This window comes from Schistocerca gregaria, unplaced genomic scaffold (genome assembly GCF_023897955.1).
Source record: "Schistocerca gregaria isolate iqSchGreg1 unplaced genomic scaffold, iqSchGreg1.2 ptg000784l, whole genome shotgun sequence".
Taxonomy (NCBI): domain Eukaryota; kingdom Metazoa; phylum Arthropoda; class Insecta; order Orthoptera; family Acrididae; genus Schistocerca; species Schistocerca gregaria.
The window spans coordinates 224,034-248,532 of record NW_026062153.1 but is presented as its reverse complement, the minus strand read 5'-3'; the positions used below and the strand labels follow the sequence as shown (position 1 = coordinate 248,532).

The window sequence follows — 24,499 nt, the reverse complement described above, 5'->3', positions numbered from 1 at the left end:
CAGAGTCTGGAAGGAATGTGGGTGCTCCCATGGTAAGGCAAATGAGGTTAAGGTAATTGAGGATGTCAGCCAAGACGGCATCTATGAAAGGTTAGTGGAGAGCCTAAAAGGGGATGGTGTGCATTACAGTCAATGAGCAGCAGGACAGGGTGAAGAAGATGCCTAATAAGCTGGATGAACTCTGCCCATGACACTGAATGACTGCGGGATTTAAACAGTACAAATGGATACGTTCAGGTACGGAAGTAAAATGAACACTGGAATAGCTTGAAGCTGTGTGTCAGGGAGACTATGATCATCATTCTCAATTAGCAAAATCTGTCTACTACATTATGTATAAGAAGTGTTTGGGGGATGGGTGTGGATCTCAAAGCTGACTAGAAAGAAATGCGAGAACTCGAAGCAGTCATTAGGACGCAGTTTTGTTTTGTGCAGGCACAGAACAAGCAGAGGTTGCGATTCCTAGAGCAGACGGAAGTCCTCTTTTTGGATCGAAGGCCACAAACATTCCATTGGAAGAGTGTCATGATTAGGGAAGGGAAGAGGGGGAAGAAATGGAGGGGTGTCACCTCAGCAGCTATGGAGTGGCAGCTTTCAAAGGATCACTGCTAAAGGGCACAGAGGCTGGATTATACTCCTGTACAGAGTTGTTGTCACTCTCCTTCTGTCTGTCCTCAGAGTCCAGAGCAGAGAACAAGCAGAAGAGGTGACACGGTCACTATTGAAACTGATGCAGCAGAGAGGAGAAGGCAGACAGGCTACACAGTTGGCTGGGTGTAGACACGACCTACAATCGTGGTTGCAATGATTATACTCATAGCAGTGCAGTGGGTTCTGAATGTATTGTCTGACTAAGATATTTCGGGCAACACTTATGCAAATTATGGAATTGAGTGTGAGAGAAATGAAATTTCTGCACTTTTTGCATATGGGCTTCACTCAGATTATATTCTTAAAGTACCTGTAGCTAAAGTCATGAAATTTATAATGTCTTGTGATAGAGAATAGGCCACGGCCTTTGACAGAAACACCACTCTAATAAAAGTGAGAAAAAAGAGTGTGTGTTTTCTCTAAGAATGCCTCTGATGATGATGACTGGTTTTCGGGGCACTGAACTACAATATAAGCAGTGTCCATGCAAAGTCCCAATTTTTACACAGTCCAATTTTTTTACACAGTCCAGTCTGGAGACTGTCATGAATGATGATGATGATGATATGATGAGGACAATGGCACACTACTTCAACAGGCGCCCCTCTCAGTGGGGAGCGCATCTGCCTTGTGTGATTGTTCACAACTCAAGTCACACCTCCTGAACACTTGACAGACAGATGGACGGACGGACCAATCTGTAATTTGGGAAGGTAGCAGCTGAGGCAATCACCCCTCCTTGGGCCTTGCCTGTCCTAGAATTTATGTGCAAACCTTACCTGTTGACCTGGGGCTGGGATATGGGTCACAACATTGTATTTGGTGGTGTGCTCAGCAACAGGGTGGTACAATCATTTCTTGGTCACAGTTTATTAGTGGCCATTCATGCAGACAGGCAACTTGTTGTTTATCACCTCCTTGTAGAACGCAGTACAGTGGTTACAGCCTAGCTTGTGGATCACATGACTGGTTTCCCAGGTTGCCTACCTTTAATGGGATAGGCTACGTTCATGACTGGACTTCAGTAGGTGGTGGTGATGGGAGGATGTGTGGCCAAGCCCTGCCTCTAGATCTATTACAAGGGCATGAGACATGAAGCAAGGGAGTTGGAAGCAGATATTGTGTAGGGATGGACTAGGGCACTGTAATAGCATTGTGGGGGTTGTGGGAAGCATAGTGGGTAGGAAATTTCACATTTCAGGACACAATGAAAGGTAGTGAGAACCCTGCTGGAGAATGTAGTTCACTTGCTTCAGTTCTGGGTGGTACCAAGTCACAAGTGAATGCTCCTCTGTGGCTGAACAGTCAGACTTTGTGAGGTGGGTGGTGACTGGAAATAAATGCCACAATGTTGGAAGGGTAATTACTGTCTGTAAAGACATGAATGACACCCTTTATATTTTAAGGCTCTGTGGAAGGGGTTTCTTGGTATGGAATGAGTGGCAGGTGCCTATGAGGAGGAACTCCTAGTGGTTGGTAGGTTTGATATGGACAGACATACTGATGAAGTCATATTTCAGGTGGAGGTCACATTGAGGAAGGTGGCTAGTTGGGTAGAGTAGGATCACATGAAGCAAATGAGAGAGAAGGTGCTGTGGTTCTGGAAGAATGTAGATAGGGTGTCTTCACCCTCAATCCAGAGCACAAAGATGTCATTAAGGAATCTGAACCAGGTGATCAGTTTGAGGGTCTAGGTGTTTAGGAAAGACTCCTCTGGATGCCCCACGAATAGGTAGGCATAGGATGGTGCCACGGGGTGCCCACAGCTTTTTTTTTAACAGAGGCCTTGTTAGGTGAAAGCTCTAATCCAAAGACTAACTTTGTTGTGTCTATCTGTGACTCAGAATCTTGGCTACACGGTGAGTAGCAACTATCCTTTTCACAATATTATTGCAAACAAATTTAGTGTTTCAGTCTAGTCCACAGATGTCTAACACTTTCAGACAAAGAGATCCTCACCAAAGAATTACATCACATAAGAAAAGTGTTACAAAGAATGAGTAGCCACATGATCAAATTGAATGGGTGTTGCAGTGAAATTCAACAACAGCTGAATAAGAAATTGAGAGTGAGAGTGTAAGAGAATCCAAAAACTACTTTTTTAGCTTATGTTGACCCAATATATGAGAAGATTGGGAGACTCCTATGGATACACAACATCCTGTGTATTTTTTTCTTTTCAGCTAGGATAAGAAGTCTCCTTTGTAACATCAAAGATGAACTAGATAGAGCACCAGCAACACAACCAAGTGAAACAAAGAAGTAAATCAAATGTCACCAAAGTCTGCTCTGAATATAATCATGAAATGAAATGTGGTGAGACCATTTTCATGTTGGACACTTCAGATAGCTTGAACAAAGTCATTAAAGCTCTAGTGGGTGCACCTACGTATAAAGTGCACCAACTGCAAATAACATTCTATTGTATCACTTGATTGTTATTTTACATTTGGGAGTCCACTTCTCTTTCTTCATTATTGCTTTAGCTAACACATTGGAAAGCTGTGTTGTTACACGTCCAAGTGAGCAGCAGTATCATAAAATACACAGTGAACCAGGTGAGAAAAAATTACAACCTGTGAAAGAGAAGACCCAGAGTCTGAGATAGCAGCACAACCCCTTAATGAGGCAATTGCCTATGAGATAAATAGTACTTGAATATATGTCTGGCTGGGATCTGATGCAACTGTGATGTTTGATACACTGAGTAGGTCATAATTGTGCAACAACACTCTTAAGCGGCAACAGAGTTACACAATCAAGATTATTTTGTTATTGTTTAGTTAAAAAGTGACTCAGCCAATATAGCAGGGGTTTATTTTATCATTGCTTGGTTAAATTAAGATTAAACTGTCATTTTTCTCATAAGTGTTTACCTCAGTTACAAGACAGCCACCCTTTACATGTGTATAAAGTACGCCACAAGCTTGCTCGCGTTACAAAAATCAGCACAACCGCCAAGGGTTAAGGAGTGTTGAAATAAATATGTCAGAAAATCTAATAAACATAAACAGTCATTTCCATTTAACAAGGCTTGGAGTGCAGTGTTGAATTTATTAAGCTCTCACTGCCAACCAAATTCACTAGTGCTGAGATAAACACACAATAGTTGCATGTCATGGAATATCGGAGTAGTACATGAAAGGGCATAGTGGATATGAGCAATCAAACTTTGTTGTTGGTCATGTACCACTATCAATAACAAAGGCTTCTTTGTCGGGTTGGATACCTAGCACTGAGTTCATGTAACTCCAGACATGCAGCACCTGAAAGGGCCTGCTCAATATGTCATCAAAATATTATGCATAAAATGTTAAAAACTCTGCAGGACTCCTGGAAGCACAGAATTAAACACTGACAAGGCTTCCCCATTAGATATTTTCAAGTAGGTGCTAAGATATGCTTATGTAAAATTCACAATGTTTCATACTATATTTGTGACACTGCAATAGACTGCATCATCACTTTAAGTACGTGGTCTGGACAAGAGGAGGGGGTTAAGCTTTGGAACTTCTGCCAAGTGTGCCACACTACCTTGATGAAGGTCTGTAAATGATGAACCATGCATACAAATTCAAGAGCTTTTAGAATTTCCAGAAAATGTAACAAAGTAATAAGAAAATAATACTAACTGCTAGTGGTCCTCCTCAGCCAAATGAGCATTTTCCAAAAGACAAAGGAAGATACTTTTCTTGTAATTACTGTAATGTTGGAACTTAACTGACCTCAAACTTCACAGTGATTTGTTAACATGTTCAGAGAAACAGCAAATGTAATGACTGTATTGTCTATTCTGTGGATCAATGAAAACAGGTTTGTTACCTGTCGGACACATATTTTTATGTACTTGGTAAGGGCTTGATGCCAAAATCATGACAGTAATGAAAATAAAGAAAAAGAAGATAAATTGATGAATGAAGTAGGGCATTACTCATCTTACAGAAAAACCAACACAATTGATGCCAATCATTTGAAACTAATGTCATCCTACCTTACAAAGCTCCCAAGGGTAGCTCCAAATGGGTATCTCAAAACACAATGTCTGGAAAAAACTGTAGATCTTGTGCTTATTCCACAAAGAAGTACAATGGAAATTATGAATTTGAAAGTAGTAATGAATGGTGAACTTGAAGTCCAACTCCTACATAATAAAGAATGAAGAGAGACACAAAGGTCACTAAAATATAATGCAGACAGACTCGCTACACCAAAAGAATCTGTTAAAAGCTATTAGCATGAAATTAAACTGACTAAACATGGCCCCTGGCAAAAAGATATCCACAGTGATCAATAATGCTGCACAAAAAATATTTCAATCTATAGAAAATTAAAGGAAAATATGGGGGAATGAAATATGCAAACAAACCATAGCAGAGAGGCCTGAAAGGCAAGAAACATGAAAAAGCTCAAAGAAAATTCAAGATTATGATCAATTTAAACAACAAAGAAAGAAAATAGCCAGATTAATCAGAAATACCAATGAGCATTTGAAAATGAGAAACTTTTGCACATAGACAAAACTTTGTAATAATCGTTCCCATGATTTTTAACAAACTTTGAAAAACAAATGACATGGATACCAAATTGCAAATGTGTTTCTAAAATGGAAACGGCCAAACTGGGTTGAGCAATACTGGAAATTATGATATAATGGCAAGATATCATTATCAGCTTCTGAACTGTTCTGAACAAAGTCATACATCTGAATTATGAGATATTAATGAAAATTCTGAAGTTTTACCACCAGCTATGTAAGAATCTGAAGAATTACTTAACACCCTCAAAAATAACACAGCTTGTGGAGAAGATTCTATTACAGCTGAACTTTTGAAGTGGTCTTTGCCAAATAAAGCAAATGAGCTAGATTTACTCTTTGATGAAACCTGGAAAAAAGAAAAAAAAATTCCAGAGAATGGAGATTTGCCTTGATACATCCACTGCACACGGAAGATAATAAACAGGATGTAAACAACTACATAGTAATCTATTTACTGTCAGTAGCATCTAGGTATTTTCCAAAATTGTATTAAGCAGAATAACAACAACACTAGATGACCATTTAGGTGAATATCAAGGTTGTTTTAGGAAGGGATGATCATGGTCATAACAAATATTTAATCCCAAGACAATAATTCATCATCAGTTACTTAATTCAAAGGACACTGTAGTTATCTTGTGGATAACAAGAAGGCTTTTCATTAACTTGACAGAAAAACTATAGATAAAAATGTGGCATCTACTACAACACAAATTTCTGTAAGAAATAGGCAGTAGAACTGGCTTAAAGACTTATATAGGACAAGAACAATTTAACAAATGGTAAGAAAGCTAGAAATCCCTGAAAAGAGATGTCCAAATAGAGAGGGTAAGAAAAATTAAAATATGTAGGGGAGATAACACAAGAATGTGATTTACAAAATTATGCAGTACAAAAAAATTTGAATACATTGGGGAGAGCATAGATCATCACTAAGTAACTATGGAATAAAAAGTGCCTCACAAAAATTGCAAAGATAAGGCATTACAACAACAGTAATGAAGTCACAATGATTATATTCAAGTGAATGCCTAGCAATATACTGCAATTTAGATAAATTAGTAGTATTACAAAGGAGAGTTACAACGAAAATATTAAGACCACAAAACACAGCAGAAGGTTGGAAATTACAAATTAATGTTGATATACACTGTAATACAGAAAATATTTCAAATTTAGCTGAAACTGAAACATGGTCCTGAAATGGTCTATTCACAGGGAAAAAAATAAAAGTTATCCATGATCTTCATACAAATGTTCCTTTTTTTGTTTGTCAATCATTGTTTTCTTTGTTAAACAATGGAAAATCCAGGTGGAATATAACAATATATGACAAAGGCCTTACTGGCCAAAAGCTATGAGTGTGTGTATCTTTTTAATGTGACTATCAAGATTCAGCACCTGTGCTATACGGTTTTCTTTGTATTTCAAATAACCTGTTTCAGACCCAAGATGTTATATGCATATTTGAGAAAGTCAAATAGTGACAAAAGTAATAAGATTATAGTTGAGACGAAATTTTGCAGATTAATATGTGACAAATTTTTCCCACGACAGTACTGCGCCATACTGGAATGAAGCAGCATGCAGATTCAGCCAAAACCTTCCCTCCACTACACACCGTCAGGTGGCTTGCAGAGTATGGGTGTAGACGTAGATATAGACCAAGAAGGAAGAAACATTCTCTAAGCCAAAGAGGGTGCAATTTTGGAATTACATAGAAGGAACATTGTGGGCACAGTATGTTGTTGCTGTGGTCTTCAGTCCTGAGACTGGTTTGATGAAGCTCTCCATGCAACTCTATCCTGTGCAAGCTACTTCATCTCCCTAGTACCTACTGAAACTTACATCCTTCGGTATGTGTTTTGTGTATTCATCTCTTGGTCTCCCTCTACAATTTTTACCCTCCATGCAGCCCTCCAATACCAAATTGGTGATCCCTTGATGCCTCAGAACATGTCCTACCAACCGATCCCTTCTTCTAGTCAAGTTGTGCCATAAACTTCTCTTCTCCCCAATCCTATTCAATACCTCCTCATTAGTTGTATGATCTACCCATCTAATCTTCAGCATTCTTCTGTAGCACCACATTTCGAAAGCTTCTATTCTATTCTTATCTAAACTAGTTATCGTCCATGTTTCACTTCCATACATGGCTACGCTTCATACAAATACTTTCAGAAACAACTTCCAGACACTTAAATCAATACTCGATGTTAACAAACTTCTCTTCTTCAGAAACGCTTTCCTTGCCATTGCCAGTCTACATTTTCTATCCCCTCTACATCAACCATAATCAGTTATTTTGCTCCCCAAACAGCAAAACTCCTTTAGTACTTTAAGTGTCTCATTTCCTAATCTAATTCCCTCAGCATCACCCGACTTCATTCGACTACATTCCCTTATCCTCATTTTGCTTTTGTTGATGTTTATCTTATATCCTCCTTTCAAGACACTGTCCATTCCATTCAACTGCTCTTCCAAGTCCTTTGCTGTCTGACCAAATTACAATGTCATCGGTGAACCTCGAAGTTTTTATTTCTTCTCCAAGGATTTTAATACCTATTCCCAACTTTTCTTTTGTTTCCATTAATGCTTGCTCAATAAACAGATTAAATAACATCGAGGACAGGATACAATCCTCTCACACACCTTCCCAACCACTGCTCCACTTTCATGACCCTCAACTATTATAATTGATATCTGGTTCCTGTTCAAATTGTAAATAGTGTTTCACGCACTGTATTTTACCTCTGCCACTTTCAGAATTTGAAAGAGTATTCCACTCAAAATTGTCAAAAGCTTTCTCCAAGTCTACAAATGCTAGAAACCTATGTTTGCCTTTCCTTATTCTTTCCTCTAAGATAAGTCATAGGGTCAGTATTGACTCAAGTGTTCCAACGTTTCTAGGGAATCTAAACTGATCTTCATCAAGGTCAGCTTCTACCAGTTTTTCCATTCATCTGTAAAGAATTTGCATTAGTATTTTGCATCTGTGACTTATTAAACTGATTGTTTGGTAATTTTCACATCTCTCAGCAACTGCTTTCTTAGGAATTGGAATTATTATATTCTTCTTGAAGTCTGAGGGTATTTCGTCTGTCTCATAAATCTTGCTCACCAGATGGTGGAATTCTGTCAGGACTGGCTCTCCGAAGGCCATCAGTAGTTCTTATGAAATGTTGTCTACTCCGGGGGCCTTGTTTCGATTCAGGTCTTTCAGTGTTCTGTCAAACTCTTCAGGCAGTATCGTATCTCCTATTTCATCTTCATCTACATCCTCTACCATTTCCATAATATTGTCTTCAAGTACATCACCATTTTATAGACCCTCTTCATACTCCTTCCATCTTTCTTCTTTCCCTTCTTGCTTAGAACTGGGATTCCATCTGAGCTCTTGATACCCATACAAGTGGTTCTATTTTCTCCAAAGGTCTCTTTAATTTTCCTGTAGGCAGTATCTATCTTACCCCTAGTGAGATAAGCCTCTACATCTATACATTTGTCCTCTAGCCATGCCTGCTTTGCCATTTTGCACTTCCTGTTTATCTCATTTTTGAGACGTTTGTATTCCTTTTTGCCTGCTTCATTTACTGCATTTTTATATTTTCCCCCATCATCAATTAAATTCAATATTTCTTCTGTTACCCAAGTGTTTATACTAGCGCTTGTCTTTTTACCTATCTGATCCTCTGCTGCCTTCACTACTTCATCTCTCAAAGCTACCCATTCTTCTTCTACTGTATTTCTTTCCCCCATTCCTGTCAATTGTTCCCTTATGTTCTCCCTGAAACTCTGTACGACCTCAAGTTTAGTCAGATTATCCAGGTCCCATCTCCTTAAATTCCCAACATTTGCAGTTTCTTCAGTTTTAATCTACAGCTCATAACTAATAGATTGTGGTCAGTGCCCACATCTGCCCCTGGAAATGTCTTAAAATTTAAAAACTGGTTCCTAAATCTCTGTCTTACCATGATATAATTTATCTGATACCTTCTAGTATCTCCAGGCTTCTTCCATGTATACAACCTTCTTTTATGATTCTTGAACCAAGTGTTAGCTATGATTAAGTTGTGCTCTGCACAAAATTCTACCAGACGGCTCCCTCTTTCATTTCTTAGCCCCAATCCATATTCACCTACTACGTTTCCTTCTCTCCCTTTTCCTACACTCGAATTCCAGTCACAAATTACTATTAATTTTTTTTAATTCATTATTAAACCTACTCCTGCATTACCTGTAGTTGATTTTGAATTTATAACTCTGTATTCGCCTGACCAAAAGTCTTGTTCCACCTGACACCGATCATTACTAATTCCCAACTATATAGAACTTCAATCTATCCATTTCCCTTTTTAGATTTTCTAACCTATCTGCTAGATCTGACATTCCACACTCCAATCCGTAGAATGCCAGTTTTCTTTTTCCTGAAACATCATTCTCTTGAGTAGTCCCCGCCCGGAGATCCAAATGGGGGATTATTTTACCTCTGGAATATTTTGCCCAAGAGGACGCCATCATCATTTAACCATACAGTAAAGCTGCATGCCCTTGGGAAAAATTACAGCTGTGGTTTCCCCTTGCTTTCATCCATTCGCAGTACCAGCACAGCAAGGTTGTTTTGATTAATGTTGCAAGGCCAGATCTGAAAATCATCCAGACTATTAACCATGAAACTACTGAAAAGGCTGCTGCCCCTCTTCAGGAACCACATGTTTGTCAGTCCTCTCAACAGATACCCCTCCATTGTGGTTGCACCTAGGGTACGGCTATCTGTATCGCTGAGGCAATGGCAAGGTCCATGGTTCTTGGGAGAGAGGGAGGGGAAGGGGGGATGGCACAGTAATAGGAGAGCAATTGCAGCATATGCGAAAAGTAGCAAGTTATAACGTAGGACAAGAGGGGCTTGATATTTAGGCTCATCAGATAAAAAAAAATCAAGAGAAATTGCTGATTTGACAAAGTTATTTAACACATTACAGTGACTATAAAATTTAAGACTTTTAGCCTTACCTGTATTTGACCTTCACAGCTCCCTCTACTATCAGCTAATGAGACAAAGAGAAGATTTTTTCCAAGGTTTCTTAGAACTTATCTAATTTTTCCCTCTAATAAAAATAGGACCTTGGAAAACTGTCTCTTTAACGATTATTGATGCCTTCTTTATCAAGTCCACAGAAGGTCATGAAATACACTTTTCTGAAGACAAACTGGATGCATTTTTGCAGCCACCAACCTTGAGACATTTCAGTAGTTTCCAGGAGCTTGCTTTGTCTGCATACATAGATAGTCTAAAGCCACACTGATACTGGTATAATTATCCCTATAATTTCTGGAGTCGTCAGTTCACACCTTACACCCCCCCCCCCCCCCCCACTTTGTTAGACAACAGTAAGCAGTATGTGCCATTTTCTAAGATGATCATTTGTCGTATTTAATGAGTATCAACTATGATGTAACCTATCACTCTGGTAAAATTATGGATCTCACAGTCTAATGTCTACAGTACTGATGAACAATGGTCACCACCAGAAAGTCATTTTTTAGTTGAAATGGTGCATTTAAACTTTTAATCACTTTAGAAACATCCCATCTTGTACATGAAATCTTGTACAGATTCATGCAGCATTTCTGCAAGGTGGGATAATGATAGTTGCTTTATTGTCCTTCATAGTACGTGATGATTTGAGTGATTTATTCCATGATAAAGATATCTGGTTAGGGAGGCACTCAATTGCATGGTTATCAGCATCCATTCAAAGTCCCAATTTTTGCGTGGTCCAGTCCTGATACTTTTTATTCCATATTGTCTCATTCTGGGTCAGTGATATGCCTTCCCCCTACATCTGTGATCACTGTGAAATATGCAATTACATGAAGATGAAGTTTAACTCTCATTAAGATTCAGGTTAATAACCACTCACACACAACACAGCATTAATTTTTAAGGAGAGTTGCTTGTTGTAAATTAATAGCCAGTATGTGACTGGTCTTTGAGAAATGTTTTGGATCATTTAGCAGATAATTTAGACTTGAGATAGCATTTCAGTAACCAGTGCAATAGAGGTTAAAGAGTTTGTGGGGTCAGGAAACAAACCAGCATGGGAGATGTAATTAGAATGGAATGGAGATGAATAGGATATGAAGAAAGGAGTTTACTTGATTAATTAAGTCAGTAACCTGTGGGAAGTATTGTAATTGCTCAAAGCCCTGAGCTGGTGAAAGTTGTGAGCGCCCTGGAATGAGTCCAGGAAGGAGGATGGTGTTAATTACATGCCACAAAATTAACTTTCTGCCAGTGGTGAAACTTACCCTTGTTCCACTGGTCTCTAGAGTCCCCTCTTCAATTTCACGCTCTTCATTAATAGGAGAGAGAACACCTGAACATGATTGACAGAAAAAAATTCGAGTCAATATAAAAAAAATACTTAAATGCATAAGTAAAAAGCAAACAAGTGATACACAAAGATTGTTTCAACATTACAGGATAAAGAACAGAATCAATTATTTCAATTTATTAGAGTGCCTACTGATCAGTAAATTACTGAGCATCTAATCTACTGAATTATGGACAATAGTGATAATTACTAACCTTGTTCCAGAAAGCCAGAACTTTATTTCAGTTGCAGGCTGGCTATCTGAAGACTGACTGGGACAAATAAAATTTTACTGTCAACGATTTAAGTAGTTGACAAAATTTTAATATGTAAAATCCTTTAGTAATATGCTTACAAAAACATACAACTTTATGTTACAGGATTAACTCACTGTGGCATGTGTAAAAGTTAGGAACTGTGTGTATGACTGTATATGCAGCCTCACTAACTGCAGGCATACGCCAAAATTATATTTAGCCAGTATTTGACATTAAGAGCACTTAGTGACTTGCAGATAACTTCACTCATCATTCAAATTATCATAAATTTCTCTCAGGGTTACCCAACACAAAGTAATAGCAAAATTGTTTATAACATACTATATTTTTGCTGTTCATGCAGTAAAATTGCCACATCGTAACACATACAATGCGACCCTCTTTTCCTTATTTACAGCTGGGTACACGAAGTCAGGAGAATGAATGGTAGATGAGATAAGGTGCTGTATTTGTAGTGGTGATGTAGGATGAAAAACTGATGGATACAATGACAGTATGGAGTAGGAGACATAATAAGAATGATGTGGATGTGGGTTGTGTAGCATCTCTGTGGTGCCTTATTATCCTGCCTTCTGTCACACAATGCAGGGCTGTCTGTTGCTGGCATGTTAAGAGGCCTGAAACTCAGTGCTGTTAATCTTGCCCAGACAGCCACTGCACAGTTTCTGTACAGGGGCCATGTGATACTGGACAACTTTCCAGTATACCACCACTGCACAGTGTTCATATGTCACTGTGCAGTGGCTCACCAGCCAACCGAAGTCCTAAACTTGACATCAATTATCTACTTCTGAGTGCCATGATTATATTACTAAGAATGCAGCCCACAATATTGTCATTTCCAGTGCAACATACACCAAATGTGCCTAAAACAATGATTGTCAGTTGTTACAGAGTGCTGAACTGGAAGCTTCAAGAATAGTACTCATATTAGGGACAATCTTAAAGTGGATCAGGATAATCTCTACCTTGCCTTCACTAGAGAGCTGTTTCATTTGCTGTGTGTTGTCACATACAACCTGTGCTGCAATGAAACTCTATTCCTCTTGGATACTCGGGAACATCTCTCTTCTTGTGCTTTTTTCATTACTGCTTTGTCCCTGGGAACTTACTTCCAGTGTCTTCTGTTCCATTGGGTAGCCTTCACCTCTGAGTTCTAGTGCTTCTGCACACTTTTTGTATGGTTTTGCTTCATGACCAAAACAGTTTCCATTTCCTCTGAGTTGCAGATGACTCTACATTTTTGTTCTTGCATGTTCTTTGATTCATTACCTTATTATTACTTGTTTTATCTTGTCTCTGTCTTGTACCTCTTCATTTCTTCATTCTGTTGTAATTCTGCCTGTACCACCCCTTCATTGGCTGCTGTTACAGTCACAACATTTCCTCTGGGCACAACAACAACATTGGACTCTAGGACATCACCAGTACAACTTGCAGTGCTCAACTTGCTCCTTGAAGAATGATTCTCATACTAATTTCAACCTTACATCACATCAGGACTATTTTTATGTTGCTTGCAATAGGAAGCTGGTTCACTTACCCAACGCTATCATGTGACTTCTGTGTTGCAATGAAGTTCTAATGTTATGGCTACCTGGGCATGGATCATCCACAATAGGTTGGATGTGTTACTATGAGTGTGGGTGGCAGATGGGGCAAGGCAGTTCCTTACTGGGCTCCCTGTAGGGAGGTGAGGCAGGAAGACAAACAGACTGGTCCTTGAACAGACTGTAGTGAAAGTCTTAATGGGGAATAATTTATGAGTAAAGGGCCTGGCACCAGAGATAAACCAAGAGACCAAGAAGTGACACTGTATGTACTTTATCAATTGCAAATACACAGATAAGCTGTGTGTTTAATAAGAAATTATATTTACTTTAGATTTCATCTCAGTGTGTATTTTTTCTGTATCATCAATACTCCCCAGACTATGTTATGTTTCACTCTCACTCAGTAGTCCTGGTTACAAAAGCTGGGCTGATTCTGAAAGCCACACATTCCTGGTCTCAACATTAAGCAATGCTGAATGTCGTGTAATGAGCAATATCCACTACACAGTGGACATTTGGAAGCAAGGGATTAGGAGCGAAGTGACAAATCATTCTGTACTCTATGCCAATGTAATGGAAGGAGTTGTGTTAGCTGAACACTGTTAACTTTACGTGCCATCATCATTAGTGCCAACAATGATGTGCAAAGAAGGCAGTGTGACAGTATGCAATTGCTCCTCTTAACTTGTTCCCTCCTTATCACACTTTAGAAAATGTGTATTTGACAGCAGTTTACTGTCTACAGCAGAGGAAGAGTTCAGGCACAATGACTGACTGAATCAGCTCAACAATGCCCCCTGTGATGAACTAGCATCGTGAGGCAAAATTTTGTGGACAGTTATATTCCTGCATTGAGCTTGCCCACCAATGTTCCAACCAGAAAGCAATGGATCATCTTAGGGACAAGTTATAATGGTGACTTCACTCCAAACCCAATGTCCTACATCTTTACCTTCTTTGGGTTCGGCTCTCAAGGAAGAATGGGCTGCCATTCCTTCACAGAGGTTTGGGTGTTAACAGAACAGTTCATGCCACTATAAAGGAGACGGGTGGACGCACACACCATCTTAATGTTCACTAATATGTGACCTGATACATTTGATTCACAAGCCTCCCCTTGTGGGCTCTCACTGCTACTCACCCACTGAGTGCTTGGCGTCTCCAGCCTTGTCCTCTTGCTCGAGCTGCCGCCGTCTTTCAGCAGCTGCAGCTATACACACACAGAGAGAGGAAAGCATCTTTTAATAACCTTACTTACTGCTCTAGTGAAATGCTTCTTCTACTATTTTGAAATTATAGCTGCAACAACTGGCATATGTGCATCTTTTAACATACACAGTGCCATATTGAGCCTTCTGCTAATCTTAGAAGGAATTACTAAGAAATAGAAAGCCACATACATGGTGTGTGTAAAAAGAAAATTTTTTGACAGTGTCCATTGGAACAACTTTCATGGACCACGCTTACATAAACCACTTTGAAGGAGTGATGAACATACCGATGTCTCTTAACAAAGACTGACATTTTTAAAAAATATGTCACTAATACAGTATGAATAAAGTAACACAAAACAACTTGCGATGCATACGAATATCGTTCATTTGATTTATTAGATTTATTTCCATTTTGTTTATGGTGAGTTACGTCAGGAGAAAATATGCATTGTCACAGCAGCATTGCGTGATAAACTATATGCTCAGCTGTGGGAATAGGTGTTCTGTGGGTCACCACACTGCCCTGCAGTTGTATAGGTTTCCAAAGTGCAGTTATTTTAAAAACTGGTACACTTTCTGAGACATAGAAGAGGAGCCTTGGAAACATTGTAACTGTCGCTCTTGTACAGGGAGGGAGGGGAGGGAGGGGAGGGAGGGGAGGGGAGGGAGGGAGGGGAGGGGAGGGAGGGGAGGACAAATGTGTAAAATGAGAAAACACTGTTTGAATTTCAATACTGAAGAAATTTTCATTTGCCACTATTCAATTGTTCATTGCCCTATTCAAGTAGAAGCCAGAAATTTCATTCAATAGATCTAGATAATGTTTCAGTCCAAAGGCTTTCAACTTGTGTATAGTTCTTGGGTACATCCAGCAATGTCTTCTCATTTATGGCTGAGTAATCTTGCAGCTTGAGATAGCCAATTCAGTGAGGAGTAAGGCACAAACCAGTGCATACACATTGTGGAAGTAAATTGGGGGGGGGGGGGGGGGGGGGGAGTAGGGTGTTTCTTATCAGTGAAGTGTAGAATTAATTTTGATTGGTTGTGTATAGAAACAACATGTCTAGTCTGTACATATTGCGCATGTACTGCTTTTGCTTTATGGTGTTTCAGGAAACACTTCTTTAAAGCAACCCATCTGTAAGGAAACCCACACTGTCACAGCTCTTTCAGGGATACTGGATATAATAAACAACTCTAACATGGAAGTGTGCTGCAATGTGAGCCAAAGACACAAGTCATCCTAAGGCTATTTCTGGTGAAGGTTTCAAAGAACTAGTCAAATAATAAATAGATCTAGGTGAAAATTTCATAGTATTTCAGATGTACTGAATTCATCAGCACAACACTGCAAATATAAATTATACCTGCTATGTATTGCTGGGAAACAAACCTGTTCCATTCATTAATAGTACTTGCTGTTAGCAACATAATGCTGATCTTACTCTTCTCTTTCGAACTTGCATTCAGTGCTGCTCAGTTCTGTCTCAGGTTTGTTTTTGCATCTCTATTAGTTCTATGTGAACAATGATATTCAGAACTACAGATAGCGTAGCTCACTAACAGACCCACGCCACCAGTGGCAAGGGGCAAGGCACCTCAGACAATGCAACTACATAAACGTAACATATATTTTTTTTTTGGCAGTACAAGAAATATGTATTTTAGTCAAAAATGTTACAGAATTTAAAAACTACAGGCATTTTAGGGTTAAAAAAGGATTAAAAATTATGAAAAAATAGGACTACCTGGTACTGTTTTCCATATAAAGAAAAATTTAGAAGATTATGTGACAATTCAAACTGATTAACACAGTGACATGAAAAATAAACAGGATACCATTGTTAATTGCCAAGTTCCAATTAATGATGACAATAAGAAAACTATGAGTGAAGTAAAAGCACTCTGGGAACTTTTGGAAAATACAATATAAAAAATTCCAAAAGCACGTAATGTGATAATGGTGGAGAATATTAAGAGAATATCTAGCCCATAAAGGAACCAACCAGAAGAAGGTCAAGAATAATTAATCTTAGTAGAACAATTCAGTTGAAGTAAATGTCAACTTGTACTAAAAAATTTGATAGTAACAAGAAAATGGGAAATTAAAGCTGATCATTATCTAACGAAAATTGACCTGAATCTTCTCCCTAATAAAAACAAAAAGATACAGAAAACATTCATTGAATGTGGCACAGACAGGCTTAACAACACAAAAGAGACAGTAAAACATTTTTCAGAAGAAATGAAAACAGCTAAATCAGGAAAATGGAAGAATTATCCAAAGAAATGAATAGAGCACTGAAGAATGCATTTGGATTAACAAAAATGGAGAAAAAAGTCTATGAAGGTTAATGTTTTCTGTTGAATTACTAATTATACAAACTTTATGTCCTAGAATGATGAATCACTTGAAAAACACTCAGTTTGCTAAGAAATCCAGAGGTATAGATATTAAGGAGTAAAGAAGTAGTATACTGCAACATAGGAAACACAACTGAATTGCTACAGGAGAGTTGACTGCTATTTTTTGGCCATTTTTGAAGAATGAACAGCAACAGGTTAACCAAACAGATTGTTAAGTATCTTTGGGTCAAAGTGTCAACAATAGCATCGATACAAGAAGTTACGAAAGATTTCAAAAGGAATACAAGAAACGTGTGCAGTAGAAAGGCAGATTTTCAAGAAGCAAGTTTTGCAAATGGAAGGATTCCAAGGCAGGAGGAAGAAGAGGGCAGGGTCATAATGGTCTGAGAAGAGAAAAAGGATAGGTAGTGAGAAGATGAAAGAAACCTGGAAGAAGAAGAAAGAGGAACAAAGGAGTAAGCATTGAAATTAACATGTGGTCATTAGATGTCCCAAAGGCAAAAACAAAAAACCAAAAAAATAAGAACAATTATATCTGCAACATTATTAATACACAACATCAACACCAAGGGCCCAACACACTTCTTTGGAAAACATCTTAAGTTACTTCTACAATGTTCTATGTAATTCTATGTAATGTCCTACCAATAGATATATCCTCAGCCTTGTCACTAGTTTCATTTCTTTTGTACATATCTTAGTGAAAGAACCTATCAACATTTTGTGATGCTGGTACATTAGATGTTAGGAGCACAAATGAGAGACATCTTTAAGCAGCTGATACCAATAATGGTAACAGTGAGCAAACAATGCATGCCTTTAGTCAGCCTTTCCCATCTTTGTGCTTTTTGTTGTTAGTGACATTACATGTGATCTAAGACAAGTTGATATGCCTAGAACCCAAAGGATACAGTCTGCTTTTTCACAATTTTTATGGAGTACATTACCTAATTCTCACCTAATGTGGACACATTCTTTTAGATTAATAGTCAACCTATGAATATTATGTTGACACAAAGCATTAATAGATTTTAATTTAAAATGGCTAAATGGGCTAAATGAGAACAATGGTGCTTACAATAAGTGGTTTCAATGGCAAGTGGCAAAAATTCGTTTAAAAGTAAATTTATTTTCCCTATGAAACCTAGCCACAAAAAATTAAAAATATTAGGTTGGAGCTCAAGTAGCTAGGGTTTTTTGCATGTTGGTATTCTGGTTGCTATTGGTTTATTTATAAATTGTCATTTTGTATTTTAGTTCGCAGTAGCTATTCGATTTTCATATTGTCATTCTGTCATTTCGCATGAATGTGGTTAACTTGTTCCAGTTCCCAATAACGTAGGCAAGTTTTTCTAAGAAGCTCAACTATGAAGAGTGATAGTTGTATACTTAAATATATTTATCTCAAGGTGACAATTTCAATATGTGCCATGTTAATGGAATAAAGGAATTGTGAATTAAATATTACTACTTACATATTGTGCTAATTTGTAATGTTTGCTGATCTTTAAAGTGGAGTACTTTTAAATGTTAATTTGGTACTTAAAAATTTGTCTTCTTTCCCTTTGACCACATTTCCTTCACAATCTACCACATTACACATTTTAAAAGCATCTACACATTTGTAACCAATCATTTGTATTTACGATAACACTGCCAATTTTCAGTATGATGTATGTACTACATAATTAACATCCAGTGTTAAGTCAAAGTATACAATTTTAAAAAACTGTTTTACTGAAATACTGTAGCACATCATCAATGAAGAATTAATGTCAAAGGAAATGATGAAAAATAATTTACCACATAAGAAAATATTGAAGTTGCAAATTTAAAGTGTAATAATGCTACTGAAGAAAGCTAAAAACTCACCTGCCAATAGCTGTGCCATCGGTAACTTCTGCGGACCCTGCAAAAAAAATTTACAAAGATGAATAACTTTACATCAACTGAATTTGAGTGTAAGTCAAACACCTTGAAACATGGCAGTCCTATGTCATCTCACTGCACATGCTCACCTCAGTTTTAATAAGTTGCTAAACTGAAATGATGGAGATAGGAATCAGGTGCAGTGACAAGTAGGTGGATGTGGAATTTTATTAAAGTGAGATTGACAAAAAGTGAATAATGATCCAAGTGAAGAAACACCAATTTTTTTAAACATAAAATTACAGACTGTCTCAGTTAGGGGGTAGGAGAAATTATGTCATGTATAATACTAACAGTGTTCTATAAGTTTACAGGTTACTGATCACAAACAGATCCCAAAATGTTGAGCCATTGTAGTTTGTAGTTAAATGTGGCAGAAATCCGGAATCATATGCCATGTAGTATAGCAAAGTTGTGGCAGCTTACAACTTTAAATTCATTGGTGACTCACTTTCTTGTGTATTGGCAGTGTGATGTTGATAGGATGCTGTAGAGGTCACACAACCAGTGGGAATGCTGACTGAAGCACTTTGAATTTCTTGCAACTGTTGTAATGACTGTATACCTACAAAACTGGAGGACACTGGCCTCAACAATACACTATGATTTTATGAGATTTGTCAATTTACGGGTGTACTAGACTGTCCCACAACATTGCTGCGTTAGAATAATTCATCATCAGAGTCCATATCTTGGAATCCAACACAGTAATAGCTGCACCGGAGGTTAGATCAAGGAAATTTAACATGTTGAAGATGTGCCCACGGATACTTAAGATGCAGGGCCAGCAAGCACGTTTTCAATTTTATTCAGTCATGCAACCCTCTTGGGCAGCTTCTTACTTATGCAGGTAGGTTGTTCAAGGTACATTGTTGGTTAGGTCTTGGATAGCCATTTTCTCTCTATGTGAATCTACATAATGTGTGTTGATTAGCACATGGTCAGTTAGCCCAAAACTGCAGTCAATAACTACTGCAGTTCACATCGCTACAGCAGACTGCAAACTTGATTGAAATATGGCACTGTAGACATCCAAATAGCTATCACTGGCAGTGTCCTGTAAAAAATGTGTCTGACACTACTGGCAACAGTGTATGAGCCTCACTGAATTGTAGCTGTACACACAGAACAAGTGAGGCTGGTGTGTTTCATAGTGAACAAATTGGCGGAAGCCACTTCACACTGTGGAAAGTGTTAAGGTTCTATGCAGAAATGTATGTCTAATTTACAAAGAAGGTAGTCTAGCTGTCTTGAAGTGGACTGCGTAACATTGGTATCAGTGACATATAAAGCAAAAATACTATGACAGCTTAACACATATCCATAGCAACACTGCAGAGAGGAACAGTGACTGAGTGAAGAAACAACATACTCACATGGGAGTTCCAACACATCCAAACTTTTATATCCAGCAACTAAAGGAACCATATTTCAATTTCGATGTGCAGCATAACCAGCAAAACTATCATGCATAAGTGTGGCAATCCTTACAGGTACTGCTGTTACAACTTTTGCAAGAATCTAATAAAACATTTATACTAAATCCAACTGCAATGTCAATTTGGATTCTGTGACAGGCAAATGGTGAGTCTTACATCACATGGAGAGGAAAGGAAATGTTGAAACTTAAGGCTTTAAAATAATCAATAAGGGTACAGTTTGATAGAACTACAGACAATTCATCTGTACTCCATTTTTGGTGCAGTCGAGCATTTAATTGGGTAACTGTCAGAGCAGTGGCTGTGGACAATTTTTAAGCTTCTTTGTATTTTGGCCAGGTGTATCTCTGTAGTCATTGCTGTCTGAGATAGAAGCTGACATTATGATAGCAGAAACACAATGTGACTAATGTGAACATGTTCAATAAAGAGGTCATTGCAAATTAGGGTCCCAATGGCATTCACAACATGGTGTGAAGGATGGATGGTAGGTATTACATAATGCAGAGTCTGCAGTTGCAATTTTTCTCCATTATAGGTAGAATGATGTCTGGAAACAGATTAATGCTGTAGTCCAGCTTTGGACAAAATATGTTTGTTGCTTGTCTCAACACAAACAAAATGCCATATTGTTTCTTATTCTACGTGAACCATGAGAGCACATGTGTGCTCCATCATACAAATGCAGCACACAGAGAAATTTCAATATTTAAACATGATTAGAAACTACAAATTATCACAATGTCCTGTTTTCTTATATGGTCATCAGAGACATTGCCATTTGAGGGATATATATATATATATATATATATATATATATATATATATATATAGAGAGAGAGAGAGAGAGAGAGAGAGAGAGAGAGAGAGAATATAATATTAGAAGGTATATTTTGCACATTTCTAGTCGAGTCCAATGGGTGGCAATGAAAGGGAACTGAGAGATGATTTTGATGTAATGTGAAATAGCCTTAAAAATGGAAATCTGGATTTATTTGTCTTATGTATATAGGCAGGGAGCAAGTGAAGAGGATGTACTATTCAAAACATAAAATTGCAAGAAATTTATTTCAGTTTCAAGAAGAATGTTAAATAGAACTAGCTCAAGTTTTCTTACCTCATGTTCAGTATTTTTCATTGCCAAGGGTTTTTGTGCTAGCTCTCACTAACAGGAAACTGAGCAGCAGAACAAAGAAAGTAAATTATTTTTAGGGCTTTATTTTTTATTCAGAATACCCCATTATTTCTAACTTCAGTCATGTACTCTGACACTGAATCTGTGAAGCACTGGCCATAAATGTCAGAAGAGCCAATTCCCTCCACAGCTTCAATAAAGCAGCACCAAAGAGCATCAGCTATAAATGGTTCATTTCACAGCCAGTTCTCTGACAGAGTTCCTGCTACCTCCAAACACACATTTTACATTGCATTCATGTAAGCAGTCAGTCACAGCCAGTCCATTACATTTATGTCCATGTCGGACAGCTGCTGTTTAATGAAGTAGACTTGTACACAAGTGAATGTACTTTCTGTAGCATTAATTCTTCCCATCAATATAGCATTCACACTACAGGCAGTACTACTTTCTTCAAAATGTTGGCATACTGCCTGCTATTGAGGAAGCATTCCTGCTCCTCTCACAGAAATCCAATCCCTCCAGGAAACTGACTATCTGCTAGTACTGCATGTTATCACCCCTTTTTCTTCATGATGTCTCAACCCTCAGGGCCATTAAACTACTCTTGGACCATTGTAAAACACCGTATCAGTCAAAAGTACATTTTCCCACACCTCGTTCAGGTTGAGCTCTGTGACTGCCACTCAGCACAACACATTTTTCTCACTCAGTTCCTGTATCATAGTGGATATTAGTACATGCTGTACAGCTTTCCTCAGCCTTCAGTGAACTGTCTCATCAGAACTGGCAAGTTGGTCACTCACTACAACTGCTTCATATCTAGGAGAGGGAGTTGTTAGCTCTTACATGCAACCTCTGTGTTGTCCTGCTGTGTGCTCAGTCTCTTCCTGCTCAAACCAGGAATTCTGCCAATATGCCTCTTTCAACATAACTGTTCCAACATCTCTTTACAGTAGTGAATGGCATGCCATACGTCCTATATTCATCTCCAGTCAAAAACTTGTCTCCTTCAATCAGAATGTTGAATGCTTCTGGTGACCTATCACAACTGACTGCTCCTGACATTATTTCCTCTTGGTGTTGTGCTGATGCCTGGGGAGGAAGTATACATTTTGCCATCAGGTGTGGCAGTGGCGACAGATGTATAACTAAGTCTCAACATAAACCTACGCAGCTCCAGCCTGTGGAGGTGTAGGGTGAGACATTTTAGGGTCATAGATTCGAATCCCACATATTGCATGTATGATGTTACCTTGAGATTATGCTCATCTGTGCATACCTGTGTTTTTCCCCAAACAAAAATTTGTTTGCTAGTTCTTAACAAACTTAGTCAAATTTGAACAAATAATTGATAACTGTACTGTGCAGTTGCTGAATGCCAGTGGCCATAGCAGACATGTCGAAGTCTAATGTCTTTGAAAGATATATAGATAAAGGGAAAAAGTTTGTCTGGTTGACCTCTTATTGCAGAGGGAACTAAGGTGAAAAGACAGAGGTTGTTAGTTTGAATTTGGTCCAGGGATGAACTATTTAATATGCATGTATCCCATCTTGAATTCTTAAGCAAAAGGAAGAAGAATAGAAATACACTATGTCAGTAGAAGCATCTGGACACCTGGCTGAAAATGACATGTTCATGGCACCCTCCATTAGTAATGATGGAATTCAATATGGTGTTGACCCACCCGTAGCCTCGATGATAGCTTTCCCTCTCGCACGCATATCGTCAGTCACTTACTGGGAGTTTCCTTGGGGAATGGCAGCCCATTCTTTGTGGACTGCTGCACTCAGAAGATGTATCTATGTCAGTTGGTGAGGCCTGGCATGGAGTTGGCGTTCCAAAACGTCCCATAGGTTTTCTATAGGATTCAGGTCAGGACTGTGCAAGCACGTCCATTAAAGGGATGTTATTGTCATGTAAACACTCTGCCACAGGCTATGCAATATGAACACGTGCTCAATTGTGTTCAAAGATGCATGTCCATACCCCAATTTCTTTTCAATGGTGGGAAGCAAGAAAGTTCTTGAAACACCAATGTGGGCCTGTGCTGTGGAAGTGGCATGAAAAACAACAAAGGGGGCAAACCCCCTCCATGAAAAACACAACCACACCATAATACCAGGATTTATAAATTTTACTGTTGGCACTAGACACGCTAGCAGATGATGTTCACCAGGCATTTGCCATACCTACACCCTGCCATCAGATCGCCACATTGTATACCATGATTTGTGACTCTGTACAACATTTTTCCACTGTTCAGTTGTCCAATGTTTATGCTCCTTACACCAAGTGCGGCAGCATTTAGCATTTACTGATGTGATGTGTGGCTTATGAGCTGCCACTCAACCATGAAATCCAAGTTTTGTCACATTTCACCTAACTGCATAGTACTTGCAGTGGATCCTGCTGCAGTTTGGAATTCCTGTGTGATCGTCTGGATAGCTGTCTGCCTGTTACACTTCACAACCCTCTCCAAATGTCTGCAGTCCCTCTCAGTAAACAGGTGAGGCCAGCCTGTACACATTTGTGCTGCACATGTCCCTTCACATTTCCATGTCACTATCACAACTGAAAGAGTGGATCTAGGGAAGTCTAGGTGTGTGGAAATTTTGCATACAGACGTACGACAAGTGACATCCAATTATCTGACCACACTTAAAGTCCACAGAGAGCCCCATTCTGCTCTCTCACAATCTCTAATGACTACTGAGGTTGCTGATATCGAGTACCTAGCAGTAAGTGACAGCACAATGCACCTAATATGAAAAACATATGTTTTTGGGGGTCTCTAGATAGTTTTGATCCCATAGTGTAGCTACAGCAGACACTTTAGGTGATGTGTGTCCGGCTGTTTGTTTGTTTGTCCCGAACACCATTCATTTACTGGATCCAGATATCAAGTTTAGGGTTAGACTTCTGACATTCCAAAGATTCATCCATCACATGGTTGATATTTAATCCAAAGTTCCCAGTACTAAGGCAACTTCCATTCCCATAGTCGCCCTTGAGGTG

At 38.5% G+C, this 24,499-nt stretch overlaps 1 protein-coding gene across 1 annotated transcript in view; it reads right to left on the bottom strand.

Annotated features, from left to right (window-relative positions):
* LOC126321991 (chaplin-A-like) overlaps window positions 1-20,334 on the bottom strand; it is a 142,375-nt gene extending 122,041 nt beyond the window's left edge. The window contains exons 1-4 of the mRNA XM_049994246.1: window positions 20,283-20,334; window positions 18,850-18,886; window positions 13,154-13,297; window positions 12,956-13,061 (exon numbers count right to left, since the gene is read on the bottom strand). Of these exons, the coding sequence (XP_049850203.1) occupies window positions 12,956-13,061; window positions 13,154-13,297; window positions 18,850-18,886; window positions 20,283-20,334 (339 nt within the window). The remainder of the gene's footprint in view (window positions 1-12,955; window positions 13,062-13,153; window positions 13,298-18,849; window positions 18,887-20,282) is intronic.
* Between the last annotated feature and the right edge of the window lie 4,165 nt (window positions 20,335-24,499).